Source organism: Euprymna scolopes, chromosome 4, assembly GCF_053919585.1.
Source record: "Euprymna scolopes isolate OS-2025 chromosome 4, ASM5391958v1, whole genome shotgun sequence".
Lineage (NCBI taxonomy): Eukaryota > Metazoa > Mollusca > Cephalopoda > Sepiida > Sepiolidae > Euprymna > Euprymna scolopes.
The window spans coordinates 144,556,723-144,576,536 of NC_136485.1; the positions used below are offsets into that span (position 1 = coordinate 144,556,723).

Sequence of the window (19,814 nt, forward strand, 5' to 3'; positions counted from 1 at the left end):
ACATTAAGAATAGGAAATTAGATAAAATATTTGTAACATCTCTTCTTCCTACGATTACGGGTGGTGGTGTTTGATCAACACTGCTGGATAGTCATGATGTAATATGCTGTTTTGTTTTTAAATCCCCGAAACAGTATTTCATGGTAAGCAACTGATGATCCCTTAAAAAATAAATTATTAGTGCTAGAGTAAATTGTAGAGCGACCTGATGCAGTGATTGCAGGTGATTAAATGACTTACTGACTAGATGGTTTTCTACCGAATGATAAAAAATATATCTTTTTGTATAGTTTTAAAGGCTAAAAACTTCAAAGACTATATATATATATATATATATATATATATATATATACATACATATACCTATACATATATATATATATATATATATATATATATATATATATATATATATATATAGAAAGAGAGAGAGAGAGAGAGAGAGAGAAAGAGAGAGAGATTTATATATTCATCTGCATCAGTAATGATAGCTTTTTATTCTTATCGATTTTGGAACTACTATTACTTTCCTTCGAAAGTTTAGAATTATATACTTAGTATGGGGACTACGTGATGTTTGTAAGCATCCCTAGTGAAAGTTCCACCAGAAATAATCCAAAGTTTTCTCATTTTTACACTAAAAAACCTGTGAAATTATTTAATTTGCATACATTTACTCATAATAAACCCGTTAAGTTAAGCAACGTTGAGCCCGGTCATTACTAAAATGGGTGACCAATTTGGGAAGTCCAGGTGCTGTATGTAGGAGGACGTCGACACCTCCCTGCAAAAAGTTGCAAAAGCCTAACGTCGCAATCTCCCCTAACGGAGATATACATGCGACTGGGGAACGCTTGTGAATTTCATACTCCCATGGCGGTTAAACCCTGAATAGGTTTGGTGCTGTCTGCACACACAATAAACCCTTTATTTAGATAGTGCCCAATATTGTTTCATTAATAATTCTAGTAAGTTGATTGATATAAATTCTATTGTAATCACCTTCTAGACGCCACGCTTGTTAATGCTCGGGTTTACTTATTTAAATTTTGTTGACAAATTACTCGATGGAGATGTTTCTGCTATTATATTAAACAATGGATGCCAGTGAGCAATCTAATGCCATATTTTGCTACTTAATCATTTTTAGATTGCTTTTCTCTATTGTGATGCCTTCCTTAATTAGCGTTTTATGACTATAGTTACATTGAATGTAAATACGACATATTTGCATGTGAAATATTAGAGTATATTATTTGTTAATTAGTGTTAAATAGCTCTTGTTTAGATATCATGACACATCAAAGCTATCAAAAACTTCGGAAAGGGCTTCATTCCGTACATAATTTCTATTGTAATAAATTAAAGTTAATATAATTAACAGTACCTATCGTAACACCCAAAAACAGTGTTTCATAATTCACAATATACGGAGTATTAGTTTAGAAGTTAATGCAATACACAAAAAATACATATTCACACACGTTACTGTATACAGAAATAGTTTATTGGTTTATATATAGAACCTCGATATACTTTGTAAGATATAATACACGTTGTTTTCTCGCCAGTGCTGTCTCGGTGAAGTAAGCGATTATATTAATGTGACAAAAACCAGAACTAAGCATTGATATATGCACTTTTCCGAAATAAATAGTAGTATGGATGTATGGTTATTTACTTTCGACCAATATTTATGAAAATATTTTTCTGGTTTTTATTTTAAATATTTTTCAGCGCAGCCACAACGTTACACATGAGTTTATGAACTAAAAAGAATTGTTCAGGACTAATTCACTAACTGTATTTCTTTCAATAAATTTTTCACAGGAATCGTTTTGATGGTTGTTAATATGATGTAATTTTATTCGATATTTTTAAATGGTCTATAAACAATTTGTTAATGTATACATGTATATTTTTCAGCGCTGAATACATGCTCCGTGGCCTAAATGAATATTACAGAGTTCAAATAAATTCGTCTGGATTTATTCAGTATAACTTCCCATCACAGCTTCACACAAGTTGTAGTTTAAACATCAAATACTTTCCTTTTGACGTTCAGGTATTTATTTTTCTATGCTCTTCATCATTTGTTAGATGTTAAGATGTGTCAGTTTTAGCTTCTCTATGCTTATGTCACGTAACTTTTGTGAAATGTTTTCTATAGAATTAAGACTTTCATTGAGTTCAACTCGACACACTCTATTATACACGATGATTGTATGTACGCATTTATTTACATTGATATAACACTCATACCTATATATGCCATAATTATGTTTTGGGAATTAGATGTAAAAATAACCATGATATTGTATATACACATATTTGATATATATTTAAAAGTAGCTGCTCGTGCAATTGTAAGACACACTGAATCAACGTTGCTTGAGTTCAGTGGAAAAGATAAGCCCAGGGCGACCCGTACCGCAAAGGAGGAAAAGAACGGGGGTAAAACTTAACGTTTATGCTGTTACGACCACCGCCAAACCGAAAGCGGCATTTTTTAAAATTAGGGCTAGACAATCTATTTAAAAAATATCGGCGAAAAAAGTGACCCCCCATGTAGAAAAGTGCCTAGTTGAAGGGGAAGATATTAATGTTTTAAGCCAATTTTGTTATATTCGTCGTATGAAAGATCGAACCTTAAACCGATACTGATCTTGGTAAAATCCGTCGCTTCTATTGAAAGTGTAAGGTAGACATGAACACAGACGTACATACATACATTTATATATTGGTAACTCAAAATTTTCGACCCAGACTGATGAAAAAGCTTGCCATATGTACCCTTTATGTAAAATTTCAAATATTTAGAGCAGAAATTGTCTGAGTAATTTGGAAGAGACCGCAGAGGTCAATTTTTTTAAAACTTTGACCCCTATTATGACGTCTTAAAATTCATTTATTTAGGTTATAAGTAAGATCCATGTCCAAGGAATCTATATCTAAAATTTCAAGTACGTAGTCCCAAAATTGTCGGAGGAGTTTGGTAGAGTTCTCAAAGGTCAAATTGTTGAACGTTGACCCCTTAATTGCCAAATGTCTGGCCCAAAACCAATCACATCGATTTACCTAAATCTCAGTACCCTGTATATCAAATTTTGATTCTGTAGACTAAAAATTGACAGAGTTATTGCGTAGGGAAATTACACAGACGCACACGCAGACACACACAGACACGTTCACTTTTACGTATATATATATGTCTTTGTTGCAGATATTAATTTTAATTTTAATTGTGTGAGACATCAAGAAAGCAACCCATGTCATGAACGTTCACCGGAAGCAATATGTTTCATTGGATTCCTATTAAAAGTGTATCGAGAATGGCGGTTACTATGCAGCAAAATAAATTCAGGAGCATAAAAGGTCGCTAGTTTTAATAGTGCCACATCCGTCTTCGTGGCTCTTCATATTTTGGACTTAAAATAGGAAGCTTATTTTCCAATAGCCTTCGTATATAAAATGTGAGATCTGATCTACTTATTTCAACAATCAGACTCAACGCCAGGATCCAGATAATCCATTAAAATTACGAATTGTTGATTTTAAAGTCGAGTTCTTTTCATCGTTTGTTCTAATAAGATGGATAAATCCGAATTGAGGATTTGATAGCCGATTCACCTTAATGTAGGAAAATATAGTTCTGACTAAATCATTAAGACGCAAAAAGTAAGTCTATTAACTAACATATAACAGGCAAATCGCTATGGTCATTCGACTGATAACTCTTCCTGAGCTTCTAATCAAGATGGGTAGTAATCATACAACAAAGGTCGCAAGCTGATATCTCGCAAGTAGGACATTATACTTATTATGCCGATGCTATTCAACTATACAACACAAGAACAGAATAATAGTACATTTTAAATATGTGATACAATACAATTATTCCAACAAGTAGACAAAAGGCTACTCTGCCAGAGAGAAGTAAATAGCGTGAGATACCTGTAGGTTCAGATAGCTGTAAGGTTCTGCTGGGGGGGGTAATACTATGCGCCTCAATGGATCGTGAAAATATTTGCATTGAATTAAAAAACTAGTAATGAGTTGATATCGAATGTAGCACTGGTCAGGTATCACAAAAGAACAAGTTTCAAGTCATACACTATTCACTATTTACTATGCAACTCCTACAGCAACGTACATAGAAAATGGATCTACTGAACCTAATATAATTATAAGGATAAAGCAGCAATCTTAGTAAAAGTTATTGTCCCCCCCATGATACTGGGTTAAAGGGAGGGGAGAGGGAAAAGTTACCAAAATACCAAGGTCTTATGTACGGCATGAAAATGAACTAGAATATTAAAATCTTTATAATTCCAGTTATTACAAGATCAATCGAACTAATGTTCCAAGAATTCAAAAACTACCTGGCAAACATATCTTATGATCCAAGTGAGGTATACATGCAATTGTACATAAAGTAACGGTTTGAATCTTAAAAAGATCTCTCGGTTGGAATTCATGAGATAGTGCTTGAATATCCGGCATCCATTAGGATGCCCAATCAACAGCACAGAGCAAATGACAAGAAGATTGAAAAAGTAAAATAAATCAAACACCATGCAAGCCAGAGAGCCGAGCCTTAGATGTTAGTGTTATCTCTTTGCTAACCTCTACACAAGTAAAGTAAGTTTTATGCCAATAGTTTTCAGTTATCTAATGGCTACTTAAAAAATAAATGTCGTTTATGTATTCACCATATTCAAAATGTTTTATTGGTAACGAATGAGGTCTTCTCCATATTTATATGCTATGAGTCACATCATCACATAGAAACACCATAGAGTTTGCTTATTTAAACATTTCGAATTTTTTTTTCTTTTTATTTCTCTTTTCAGACATGTAATCTTACATTCGGTTCATGGTCATATCATGTCTTTGAAGTAACAGTGATGAATACACGTATTATCGGTGATCGATCAAGCTTCCTGGCCAATGGAGAGTGGGAACTTGTTGACTTTTCTATCACACGACACTCCCAGATTTATGCTTGTTGCAAGGAACCGTATTCCACTGTCATTTTCCAGATAAAAATACAACGCAAACCGGCCGTTCATCTATTGAACTTGATTCTCCCATCGATTCTGGTCTCGGCCATCGGCCTACTCGGCTTTTTCATCCCATCTGAATCCGGAGAAAAAATCTCCATCACTGTTACAGTGCTGTTATCTTTGGCTGTTTTTCATTTAGTCATCAGTGAAACATTGCCTCATAATTCAGATGGTTTACCCTACCTCGGTAAGTGTTTTTCTTTCTGTAAGGTGCGTGAAAAATAACGTCCTATTATTATTATTATTATTATTATTATTATTATTATTGTTGTTGTTGTTGTTGTTGTTGTCATCGTCATCATCATCATCATCATCATCATCATTATCCTTATCCTTATCATTATTATTATTATTATTATTATTATTATCATTATTATTATCATTATTATTATTATCATTATCCTTATCCTTATTATTATTATTATTATTATTATTATTATTATTATTATTATTATCATTGTCATCATTATCATTATTATTATTATTATTATTATTATTATTATTATTATTATTATTATTATTATTCACTATTTTTGACACGGATCACGGTCAGAGATTACTCACTCACAACGACCTATGGTGTTCCGTCGCGTCTGGGTGACAAGAAGTCGCCACAGATTTACGGTGCCTTCACCTTCTTTCAATAACCTTTGCAAAGGAAATTGCGTTATCGCAACAATCGTTTACCATTAACTTATCGAGGCCACGTATCATTGGTCTTCACTGAAATTTGGATGCCAACAAACCTCCACAAGATCCTCGTTGCATTCATCCGGTGTATATCTGGTTAATACGTTTTCTCCTCAATCTTCCCATCCTCCTTGACCCATCACGGCTACTGGTCGGTTTTCTACCGAAGAAATTATTGGCTAAGTACAACAGAGTAAGATTTCATTCTCAATATTAAGTTTTATCGCCCTAGTCTTATGATAAACGTACCGCATCGATCGTTAGCATTTGCTTTCAATTTCCACACATACTTTCCTTAAATATAAAACCTCAATATTTATTTAAAAATTACTTACTGACTGTCATATATTATATAATGGTGTTTCTGTATTTACCGATTTTCACGAAATTGGTCCATACTCACTCTGCAGCTGACAAAAAATAACCGGAAAAGGTCGGCGGAATGTTTATAATTTTTTAACGAACGCACTGTCTGTTTTTAGCTAATACGAATCAATACATTTGTATAAACCGTAAGAAATAAAAAAATAATAATTTTAACCCTTTAGGTTAGGGTCAGAGCTTAGTGTTAAGGTTTAAGATTAGTGTTTGGATTAGGGTTGGATTAAATATATGTTTTGAATTTTATTTATTGTATTTCAATGTTTTTCCTGTTTATCATTATAATGTTCTCGTAGCGATTTAATGTTTCGCGTCGACTGCTTCCATTTATTCCCGTCAGCGGCCTAGCACATCCGAGAAACTTCGTAGAAACTGAGGGTCAATAAACGCAATAGTATCCATAAAACTATCAAAATATCGTTCCATCTTTTAGAAATAGTCGTTATAATTGTTAATCCATATTTTGTCGGAAGATTATTAGTTTCCAAATATTTCTATTTGAACGAGTGAACTTTTAAATAAAAAGTTGAATTTAAAGATTATGTTGGTGTAATATATATTTATTACGTTAAACCTGAGAACAGGATGAACTGTAATTTTATTGCGAAATCAATGGTTTCTATTTTGCAGGTTATTTCTTTTTGGGGAATATGCTGTTTGTCGGTTTATGCTGTACTCTGTGTATCATCGTACTCAACATTCATCATGTGAAATCAGATGACTCAAAAGTGGTTCGCTTCATTCGGTATTTGAAGACCAAAAAGAATTCCATAAATATCGTTAACAAAGCCAAATATGATGTCTCACATGTGAGTTTTTCTTACGTATCATGTTCATGCTAATATAAATAGAATTTATAGAATATGAGCCCGTTACATATCTTATTTACACAAAATATAGTTGTAACCTATAATATTAATAGATGGGATACTTAATCCCATATGAGGTTTATTATACAAAAATCATTGATATTCATCCGGTAGTGAGGCCCCAATTTGACATCCTTGTGCTTCATAGAGTTGTGATAATATCGATGTATAAATTTGCAAGTGTTAGAAAGTAGTTGATAAAGGTAAAAAAACATGACAAAACATCAGCAAGACAATGGATAGAACGTTGATCACAAAGGAACACAAATAAAAGCATAAATGGGATTGTGAATAAAGGCGTGAGGATGGGCGGGAACAAACAATTGATTAATATATTTTAAAGTTAGTTTTAGATGCAGCTGTTGTTCTTGCGACATTTTTCGACGTCTGGAAACAATTAGGGGGAAATCTTGGGTTCCGACGGTTGACAATAGTTAGATTTGAAGAGAGTTGCGAGATTGGCACAGTAGAAGGCAGATCATGGCTCGGAGTAGATCGAGATGAGCCGACGGCAATTTACAAACACAGCCTCGGCAGAAGACAACTGTCGAGCTGATAGTCAGGTGGTATAATTTCATGTAGTTACCTCTTAGTTACGAATTATATTAGTGATTCTCTGACCTAGAGTGCAAGGTGTCATTTATGAGTTAAACAGAAGTATTTTTTACATAATATCTGTTTACAAAACATACGCCAATTTAATTAAAAAAATCTACAAACCAATCATGTCTAAAACATATAAAGTTGTCGATATATAATGATCGAGCAAATATTGACTTGCCTGAAATCCTGTAACATTTTTAAACAAAGGTGTCACGACTTATTAAGCCATAAATGCCACTCAAGGATAATGGAAGATCGAGGTGAATTAACATCATGATGATTGCGAATTGAATGGTAAGTGGTCAGAATTTGATTATCTGAAGGGACGGTTCAATGAGAATTTGTTCACACTTGATTTGTAAAATGACCATGTTGTAATGATCTTGAAAGCAGCCTACAGCGCTGTCATAGAGACGGTTAGTTCTAAGAATGAAACGTTGTTTATAGAAGTTTAACAGAAAGGTGGAAAAAGGATGCGAGAGACTGAAAGGGAATCTATTGACAGTGGTTGTAGGAAAACAGTTTTATATTGAATGTTTATAGATGGGTGTCTTTGGTTTAATTTAGTCGAGAACATGGTATGACAATTAGGATAACGTATAAAAGACTAGCAATTGGTTTAGTGTAAAATAAACATAAAAATGATAAAATGGGATTTTAAAAATTTAATTGTTGTTTAGGTTATTGTTTACTTGTGTTTTATGTGTTTATGATGTTCCAGAATTACATTATTGGTTCTATATGTAAAATGAATTTATACTTTTTTACTGAAAATAAGACTAAAAATAATAAATAACCTATGTACACTATAATATTTATTGGTTTCCATTATTATGAATATGCTTACAAAATATTGATTATTTCATAACTTTTTGTATCCTACTGAGTAACTCTTAACACATGACTTTATTATGATAAATTATAGAATATATATTCTAGAGAAATAGATGAGAAATCTTGGCACATTGATTGATTTGTGTAAACTGTATCATTTAAAAGATGCCGCAGCAAATAACCACGCTGACGGAAAGCTTTTATAATAACCGAGATACGAACACGTTTTAGAAATAAATAATTTGCTCTGCTTGTTGCCTCAATAGTAAACATTTAAACTAATTCACTCCATATTATCAATTATGAAATACGTATTTTACGAAACAGCCAGAGCAATATGTTCATATTTTCTTGTCTCTAAGTTATATATATATATATATATGCATACATATATATATATATATATATATATATATATATATATATATATATATACGTAGTTTTTATTGTGCCTTTTTTTTTTGAAAAGGGGTAGGACTCCGAAACACGCGTGTACGTAGAAAAGCAGATATATGCGTGTTCCGGGGTCCTACCACTTTTCAAAGAAAAAAAAATCCACAACAAAAAAGTACGTATATATATATATATATATATATATATATATATATATATATATATATATATATATTTATATTTATATTAAAATAAGGGAGTTAGTCACCAACAATGTGTATTTTTTAACATTATTTTATTACTCCCTGTCTTGGTTTTTCATTGGGAATCATGTTTAGATCATTGTAATAATGTATTTTAAATTATTGAAATCGTTTTTAACGCGTTTCCGACGTTCTGTGAAGCTTCCTCTTCAGAAATTATTTTCAAAATGTGTTGGAGATGTAAAAATAGCATTTTCGTAGTTCATTTGAAATGTTTCCAAGAGGTGGAAACGTTGGAATTTCTTAACCCATTTTATATAAATATATCTATATCTATCTATCTATCTATCTATCTATCTTTATATATATATATATATATATATATATATATATATATATATATATATATATATATATAATTAAAATAATTATTTTAATTATACTAGTTTTTTATCTTTCCGAAATCATTTGTGCAGGAAATTATGATTCTCCCAGTGTCACGGGATCGAACCAAAAAACGATGCTATCCCTGTCTCAATTAGACAAAACAAACTACACGGCTATCGTCAATTCATATAGAAATTAAACATTAATAAACGCATTCATACAAGAACAGTGTACAGTGATCAGGCGACTAAAGTTTCACGATCTTGCACGCAGGCCAAATGACCGATATATTTATTTTAATAGTGTTCAACTGTTTAGTGACGTAAACCTTAAATGTTCTAAAATAATTATATATATATATATATATATATATATATATACATATATATATAATTGTAATTATCTATAAAGGTACGCTTCGCAATCTTAGACTCAGAACAAATGACAATGATTTAAATATTGGTAAAGGTGCAGTATGTTTCCACTCACGAAACCTTCTTTTAAAATAACCATTACTAAAGATTTTCTATGGTGCCGGAAACAAGGATAACCGTTAAAATCTCAGGAAAGGAGTAGTTTTCACGATATGAAAAAAATATTGTTTTCAAAAGTGGGAGATTACTTTTCTATATCATTATAACGTTAAATGAACACCCACTTCATAGCCACTATTTTGGTGGGGGGAGGCGTCAGTTATTTTTTAAGGGGTTGTGTTTATTTGGTAATTGTGGCCTGGTAGACCAGCACAAAACCTACCTTAAATAAACTTTTTAATAGGTTTTCCGTTGTGCTGAAAAAGAATATTGCATTCAAAATTTCCACAAATAAGTATTTTTCCGGGTATTAGGCAATTACATTTTATTATTAATACACAGAAAAATACTTATTTGGGAAAATTTAAATGCGATATATGTTTTCAGCACACCCGATAACCTACAGAAAACAACTTTTTAAGGTAGGTTTTGTGTTGGTCTACCAGGTCACAATAAACATCACTCTTACAAAATAACAGAGCCCCCCGCCCAATTATGGCCAGGAAGTGGGTGCTCATTTTAGGTTAAATTAATATAGAAAAGTTATCCCCACTTTTTAAAACAATAACATGCGACAATAGGGCAAATGTTACATAACCAATTCACAATTCGGCTCATAAGCTTTCCAACAAGCTTCTATTTGTTCAATTCTGATCACTAATCGCAGAGATTTTAAACTTATAAATTGCCAAAAATGGGGGTGTATCTAGATATGGATATATCTATGCTCGTAGCCTATTGAAATGCTCATATCTTTAGTTCTATGGGAAAATGAAAATTTGCCGGTTTTTGGAAAATTATAATATTATTTTATGGTTAAAATTTTATGGCAATTGCTAAAAAGTATTTATATTTTCAAACATATGAAATATACCCAAATTTGCCTACATTTTATATATAGTGTCCTGGCAGGTAGCTTCGGTTTTCTGCTTTAGTTGTCTCTCCTACAATTGTCGGTTTTGCTGCTTCGGTTGTCTCCCCTACATTTGTCGGTTTTGCTGCTTCGGCTGTTTCCTCTGTCTCTGCTAGGCCACTAATATAAATCATGTAATAAAATGCAATTCACTTCGTCTGTCTTAATAGTTCATTAAAATTGATTTTGCTACACATTTTATTTTAAGATTATGCTGGTTTAGTTCGAAATTTTATAAGAAAATGCGGTCGTCATTCAGCAAATCGCTAAAATGGCCACGATTTTCTTTATAGACAAGTAACTGAAAATATCATATTGCTACTTATGATTTCTACCGTAATTTCTACGGATGCTATTAATTACTCTTGTGCCTTTTTATTTAAATAGATCTCGTCTAATCATATGACAACTGGCGAAGTGAACACACACGAAGAGTGCTCGCAGACAAATGCAAGGGAAAAGCAGCGAAAACCAGACCTTCCCATTCAAAAGGAGTATTTGTTAATGGACCTTTTATATGAAATGGAAAAGTCTTTTTCTGCGAAACGGAAAGCTGAAGAATTGAAAGCAGAATTAACCACATTCGAAAATTATGTCAATCGATTTTTCATGATATTGGCACTGATTTTATTTTTAACTCTGTCGTTTATGGTCATGAATCTGTCCTAAAGTCCTAAAGTTTTAAAATCCGTAATTCATCATTACTCTGTAATCAACGTATACTTTCTCTTTTTTTTTTATAAACTTGCATTTATTTTAAGATATGAATAATCCATTCGGAGCAAATTAACAACTGTTAATTATGTCTATTCAAATTAAACCGAACTTAGATTCACATATAAAAAGGAAAACTAAAATAGAACCAACTATACGAGGGTCGTCCCAAAAGTAATGCCTCCTATTTTTAACTAAAATTAAGTTGAAGAGCTACAAAGATCTGAGTGGGGCCGTTAAAACGAGCGGCCTTTTGTGTTCTCCAGAATATATTTTTTCTACATAGTCACATACATCCTCGATATACTTTATGCCAATGATGAACGATGCCTGTGTCGTAAGTTCGGAGCGCGCTTCGTCATTCATATCCCTGTCGCCACTCTGAAATCTACGAAGCTATATCCTAACTGTGCTGGCACCTACTGCATCGGATGCGTGAACGTGCAATAGTAGCCGTAGAATGTTGATCGGTTCAATTTGTTCTACATAGTGGAATTCAATGACGCATCTCTGCTTCTGATGCACATCCATGACATGGGTTGTTTCTTAGTGTCTAAAACAGCGAGGTGAAACTTTTAGGCCATGAATGTATCAGTTCAATCAGTATAATACTGTAACTTTCAGTCTCCTCCGATGCATTTAGACGGAATGGAAAACAAAAGGCCTTACTTTTGGATCGCCCCTCGTAGACTACAACAAATGCATTTCTTACGCTTCTTACCTTGCTTTAAAAATAAATAAATTTGTAAAGATAACATTCAGAAAAATGGCTATCGACATTATAAAGTAAGTGGGCATGATGACGAAAAAGAATCTCGGCAATTTGAACGCTCTGTGTGTTCAACGAGCTGACGTTTCGCTTTCGACTTTTTTCTATTGATGGTTGGTTCGATTCAAATCTGCAGAGTTTGCTTGAAATCGGAGCTATAATTCGAAAGGCTTAATCGGAACTACAAAGGTCGAATATTTAAATAAACTTTGTCTTTAAAGGAAAATGTCTTTTCTTATTACTGACTAGCTGTACACCCTCTGCCTAAGATGCTTATTATAGTTTTAACCCGCGTCATTTCTGATATCGTTGTAAGAGACGAAATCTGTACTTTCGAAAAGGTTTTCATTGTATATCGTTGTTGAGCAGGTGAGGTCTTGAAAATAATTGATTTTAATAGCCATCGCAACGTTTTCGGTCAAATGGAGAACGAAACTTTCCGACCTTGTGGCCAGTACTTTGTCGCATAGCCAACACCAACTGAAACCCAAATCGTGATTCTTCGGCAAATGCAAAAGAAAATACTTCTCTCTAATGATCCATCTTGGGAAGTTAAGGCGCATCCCGCTTCAGATCTGGTTCTGGAGCGGCTGGAATTAAAATTGAGGTTTGACTATGAGATATCTAAATAGCTGTGTGTTTTCTCAAATCTGGAAATCAACCCAGGAGGCGTCCTTCCACAATTACAGAAATGCCCGAATGTCAGCATTTTAATAGTGTTACAGACGAAACGACTAAGGACGCCTTCTACAACTCTTAGAAATGTACAGTTGTTTTGGAGATATGCCGACCGCTGATGTTTCCTACGCTACAACAATATTGACCATTGTTTTCTTGAAGAAACATAGATGCTTTTCACAAGTCTGGCATGAGCTAGAATGTGAAAAAGATTATACATCTTTGTGTAATTGGATGCAGTTGAATCTTTATCAGGATGCTGTTTTATCTTTATACTTCATCCTAAGATTTACATTAGATGTAACACGATAAGATCACATGGAATTAAGTTTAACAAAAGGGAGTAAATCAGCTTGTGAACTAAAAAGGAGGCAGATTTGAATATGTGTTTTCTGTCCAAGTATAATTCATGTCGTTGTTAATCGTGTTGAGACACAAATTTTTACGTCATGTATGGACTTTTAGCTAGTTGAATGATTGAGTGCTATTTTTTTATCCTTCATATTTTATGATAGAGATCTCTTACATACACAGTCACAACTTTATTTTGCCCGTGATTTCCACAAATTGTATTAATTCAGAATGCCACAAACTTTATCGTCATTTATTTCATTCCCACTTAAGAGCAACATATTGTTAGAGATCGGCGTTTATCTTTATGTATTCTGAACGAAACGAAAAATAGTAGATTTTAAACTGAAATGATTTATTTCTTTATTTTCCTTTCATTTTTCTCGTTTAAAATTTCATAAGTGTACAGAGTTATTCACACAAAATTAGAGAGTTTTAAGTGCGGTATTTATGCAGAATACAAACAGCGCTGGCGTCGGCATGTTCCTGATAAGTTATGTAAACCGCTGAAATGTGCCGAACGAAAACTTTATACTTTCTATTGCGGAAACGCCTGCCAATAGAGTAGGTGTGAAACGAAAACTTCGTGTTTTTTACTATTATTCAATTATTCAAATTAACGATTAGAAATAAGGGAGCCTTTATTAAGCGAATCTGTAATCGTAATCTATTATGCATAAAATAGTAATATAGTGATAGGTAAATACTAAACCAGTTTCATACGAAAAAAATGAAAGCGATGGCCAATGTTTGATGTGCTAGCATGTTAAAATTAAAAAAGAAAAAGCAAATCATAATCGGAAACAGTAATCATATGGTGATTCCAATAAAAAAAGTGCAGTTCAAGGATCGTGCTGAAATAATAACATTATCATTTTGAAATCGATTCTTATATGGAAAGCGGAAAGTTTGGTAAAAATTCTGTACGTTCACCTAATTTACGAGGGGCGTGCAATAAGTAATGCCCCTGACGCACTTCCCATAGGAGTAGAGCACATTTATTAGTCTTTCTCTACCTAGGAACCGCCCAGTGTTATGCATTTCTCCCATAGTTTGATGCAGCTCTGAAGACCGTTTTTGTATAACACCTCAGGTTGGTCCTCCAACCACGACGTGACTTCAGAAATCAAGGCTGCATCATTTAGGAAACGCTTTCCTTTCAAAAACAACTTCATGGCTGGGAAGAGGTGAAAGTAAGAGGGTGCAAGGTCAAGCGTAGGAAGGATGGGGGAGGATTTAATAACCACACACCCGTGCTTCTGATCTGGCGACATGCGAGTTTTGGACCGGAACGTTGTCCTGCAGGAGGAGGGTACCTTTGCTGATCTTGCCCAGCCTCTTGATTTTGATAGCTTCCCTTAATTTCCTCAAAAGTGAAGCATAATAGACTACTGTAATTGTGGTACCCTTTGCCAGGAAATCTGTCATCACTACTCCGTCCTGGTTTCAGAAGACTGTGAGCATGACTTTGCCAGCGGAGGGCTGCACCCTTGCCTTCTTTGGAGGTAGTGAGTCCAAGTGCTTTCACTGCATGTACTTGGCTTTGGCCTCTGGATCATAGTGATGGACCCAGGTTTCATCCTATGTAATCAGTCTTTTGAAAAACTTTGACTCATCTTCTTGGCACTTCTCCAAATTCATCCTCGAGCAGTCGACGCTTTCTCGCTTCTGGAATGATGTGAGCAACATGGGAATCCATCTGGGAGACACCTTATGCATATGCAATTGGTCATGAATGATAGTTTCCACAGACCCTGTACTAATCTTGACATCTTGGACTATGTGGCGAATAGTAATGCGACGATCTTCCAAAATGGCAGCCTAAACTTGACGGATAGATGCCTCATCAATGGCAGAAGGGGGGCGACCAGGTCTGGGAGCTGTTTGCACAGTTCCGGCCATGTTTGAATTCACGATGTCAGCGTTTTACAAGGTCATATGATGGAGCATTGTCACCATCAGTTTCTTTCATTTCATCAAAAGTCTCCTGTGGTCTGCGTCCTTTCAAATACAAAAACCGGATCACTGCTCGACATTTAACAGGCTCGATTTCACACTTGACTCAGTTCAAACACGTATAAAACAGAAAGCACAATTAGTTCAGAACTGTAATTTGCCACATAACCCGTATAAATCATTGCACAAGCAAAATTGCACGCCCCTCGTATTACAAAAAAAAAACATTGAATAAACAAAGATACCATTTGCCAATTGTCGACTGTTGCGATTTAAGTTCTGTCTGCTCAGGTAACGGGCCCATATTATGCCGAAGATAACGCAGCCCGTATAGGCAGTGTATGTACCTTCTGGAAAGGTTTGACGTGAGGCCAGCACCTTCACCCGGAAAAAGAATTCTTTGCTACAAAAGCATCTACAAAGTTGTTGATGGCCTATGCTCTTCCAGGGGCTCAAGGCTATGGATACTAATGGACAATATACTATTCAGTCAAGAATTAACCCTATAATAATATAATAAGAAATATGCATAGACAAAATATCATATTCGATGAACCAACTCCAGGCACCCTGTAATAAAACACAAAAAATGGATTGTATATTATTACTGGCTGCTGCCCGGCGTTCTCCAGTTGTAAAATACGTTTAACGATGATATTTTAATTTATGCAGGTTTCTTGAGATTTTTATGGAACTAATTATCTATCGATTATTATATATCATAAAATATTGGAAAAATATGACTTGGGTGTCATCACTTTGTTAAATATGAACCGACTTTAACGTATACATGTATATTTTCATATGCAATCAAATAATAGGCTTTGTCAATTTGCCAAGTTCAAAATCTATCAATTCTGGCCCCTTAGCTGTTATTTAACGGCTTAAATCCAAAAAATAGAAAAGTCCACAAAAATGCAACCATGTGACCCGATTTGCGATACTACGATCTTGAATCTCCGAGTAGACAAACGTTGAAAGAATAGAGACAAACAGATACACAGATATAGTGAGTTTTGTAAATTTGATTTATATTGAACGTACCGTTGTTATACCATTTTCACTGAAAGTCACATTTATTTTATATTTAATATGACAAAGAAAAACGTTTGTTTCCCCGTCAATATACCCTTTTCAGGCCGGACTTCAGTTGAAAGTACTTCTTTACAATATTCTCTAGTCTGTGGAACATATGGCCGCAGGATCATTTCTCGGCTTCAAATCCTCTATACACTCTAGTTATAAAACAACTGATTAACAGCTCATAAAATTGATCAATGTGAATACTCCCGTAATGTTCCTCATCTTTCTACTGATCATAACTTACCGTTTAACCTTGTAGAATCTTTGAGTCTTGACCAATAATGATCCAATATCCCCCTCACTCACCCACTCTGTCTCTCTCTCTCTTTATATATATATATATATATATGTATGTATATATATATGTATATATATATATAATTGGTAGTATTGTTTAGTTATTTAAACAAAACAAAAAACACAATGTGTCTATCAAAGAGTGCTCAATGTTTAGACAGAGCAATATGAATATGTTGAATATGAAAAGTAGCCACTAGTTTTCATATTCAACATATATATATATATATATATATATGTATATATATATGTATATATATATGTATATATATATATATATATATATATATATATATAGATAGATAGATAGATAGATAGATAGTTAGATATTCCTATTTACTAAGGTCCCCACGGGGGCAAAGTTAGACACAAGGTAGATTTTTAATGTGGTGAAATTCCAGCTCCCCCAAAAGGGGCACTTTGTATCGGAACAAAAATAAAAATTGTCTCAGTCGTGAAGGATTTCTCCCTCGTGGTGCGAAATTCTCACGTGAGCAACAACTGTCTTGCTAAATTGTAGATAACAACTTTACAGAAACTTTTATACCTATACACATAACAAATAAACAAACAACACACCAAAGTCATTTTGAGTAAGCTAAGTTAGAAAAAATTCTGAAAAGATGTTACCTACAATTTAGCAAAAACATACGTCTCCTACGTGAGAATTTCGCACCACGAGGGAGAAATCCTTCACGACTGAGACAATTTTTATTGTGTTCCGATCCAGAGTGCCGCATTTGGGAGAGCTGGATTTACTATACATTAAACACTGACCTTTGTTTCTAACTCTGCCTTCGTGGGGAGGCAAGTACATAGGAACCGGATGAAATTGATGAAGCGTTCTTTCACAATTGCTGTACGGAACTTGTATGAATAGAGATTTTTTACAAGAACTACCCATCTGTGGAAAACAATATCAAGGAACTACTTTTGAGCTGCTTCATGGTTTTCAAGTCCAATAGTATCACCTTCTTGTTTAGTCGTTGTCTCGAATAACCAAATGATTTCCAGATTAGATTATCATCTGCGATTCTCAACTTGTTGGCCCCTCTGTCCATGTAAGACAAACACGGTATTCCTTATTTTTAACACGCCCATGAGTCTAGATAAGCGATGGTTCATTAGTAAAACAAAAAAAATAAACGGAAACGCAAGAAATAAAACACATTTCTTACAATGCCCGGATTGCTTACTTCGAATTGGATAAAGATGCGACACAAGAGTAGAATATAAGAAAAACAAGCTCATTTAACGGGGCATTGGCCGGGTATGAAATAACCGTGAATGCTATAAATGCACCTAAATTACTCAGCTGGGAAGACGTAATACATAGTAATATATATATATATATATATATATATATATATATATATATATATATATATATATATATATATATATATATATATATATATATATATATATACTACCATGTATAAAATAAATAATATCTATTTATTCAAATATGTGCTCATATATCACGCAAGTGTGTGATTTGGAATTAACTTTAATTGCAAAAATGTAAACATAAAATCGATTTTTTAAAATTAATATTGCATTAAATTCAACGCTAAAGAATGCTGCAATTTATCAAGAGTTTACTGAACAATTTGACAACGAAATTTTAAATGGAAATTAATGTTTGCAAATAATATTGAAAATAATAAATCTATAAATTTCACCTGTCTGTTTAAATGTATGTATGTATGTATGTATGTATGTATGCCTTAAACTTTTGACAAAAGCGACGGATTTTCACGAGATAGGTATCGTTTTTAAGCGCGACATTTCGGACGACAAATATCGAAAAGTTGGGTAAAAATTTTAATTCCTTCACTCTCAACTGGCACTTTTCTTACAGGGAGGGGTCGCTTTTTTCGCCGATATTTTCCAAAGTCATCCCCTCTTTTCGATTGACTAGCGTTAATTTAAACCTACGTCACATCCTGTTTGGCGATGAGCGCAACAGCAAAGACGTCACGTCTTTTTTTCACGTCCTTGTCCTCGTTCGCGGTACGGGGTTGAGCCTGTCTACTACCACTTTCCTTTTCCAACACACACCTCCAAACACCCGGGCAACGCCGGACACTTAGGCTATTGTTTTTAATAAAATACTTAACATTAACGCCGGCTCATAATTTCTGATAACTTTTTCTTCAATTTCAATTTGATTGATATAGACATTTATTATAGAATAAAAACTGACGGCTCTGACCCCGAAACACGCTTGTAATAACTGCTTGATTTAGTTCTGTTTAATCCATTTTCTGTGGCTGCCCTTCTCCTGTATACGAAGAGAAACAAACACTAAACAATTCAATGCTAGTCTAAAAAAAGGAACTCTGATCTCACGTTTATTTCTCGAACGGATAATACAAAGAAATTTTCTTCCTTTATTTCATTGACAAATTGTTCAACATTACAACCTCTCCCCAATCAATTACAGCAGTGATGCTGAAGCTGTCAGTTTCTGCCTGGCTTATTCTACGCAAACATGTATTGCTATTGTTCCATTGTGTGTATCGCTGTTTTGGAGATCCAATCAGTTTCGTCTTTTGTTCTGCTCGCACTTTTAGAAAATAAATTTTCGACTGATTCATTTATTGTATTTTCGTTTTAATCTTCAATATTATATTGTCCTCGTACCATTGCTCGATCTAAATAAATAATTTTTTTAGATTTATTTGTTTTATTATTGTCAATTTTTCGAGGACTGACGCTATATGAACGTTGTTTGTATGCACTAACAAGTAATCGCTTATCGAGGCCTAAAGATTACACGAAGATAGGAGTAATATATTTTTTTAGATGAACGCTGAGACAATACCGTAAACAATCGTAATGGTGGTTTATACTGGTCACAATTTTCGTTAATAAAACGAAAAACAAGAATTATGAACATTGAACTTCTATAACGACAATGTTGTAATCAGCTGGGAACCATTCCTGTGATATCATCTTCCACAGATTGATCGTTTCTGAGAATAAATTTTCTCATGAAAGTTCTATTAAATTTTTATGTACACAGAGAAATAAACGAAAGTTATTTATAGTGGTTGTAGCTGAACGAGTTTTATATGTATATGTTATA

The 19,814-nt window shown here is 33.7% G+C and overlaps 1 protein-coding gene across 3 annotated transcripts in view; it reads left to right on the top strand.

Annotated features, from left to right (window-relative positions):
* The window catches only part of LOC145269631 (neuronal acetylcholine receptor subunit alpha-7-like), a 96,720-nt gene extending 84,139 nt beyond the window's left edge, over positions 1–12,581 (top strand). For all 3 annotated transcript variants that reach the window (XM_080125358.1, XM_080125351.1, XM_080125363.1), the window contains 4 exons: positions 1,927–2,065; positions 4,854–5,253; positions 6,768–6,946; positions 11,260–12,581. In XM_080125358.1, coding sequence (XP_079981484.1) covers positions 1,927–2,065; positions 4,854–5,253; positions 6,768–6,946; positions 11,260–11,541 — 1,000 coding nt within the window. In that variant the 3' untranslated portion in view covers positions 11,542–12,581. The remainder of the gene's footprint in view (positions 1–1,926; positions 2,066–4,853; positions 5,254–6,767; positions 6,947–11,259) is intronic.
* Positions 12,582–19,814: the final 7,233 nt, after the last annotated feature.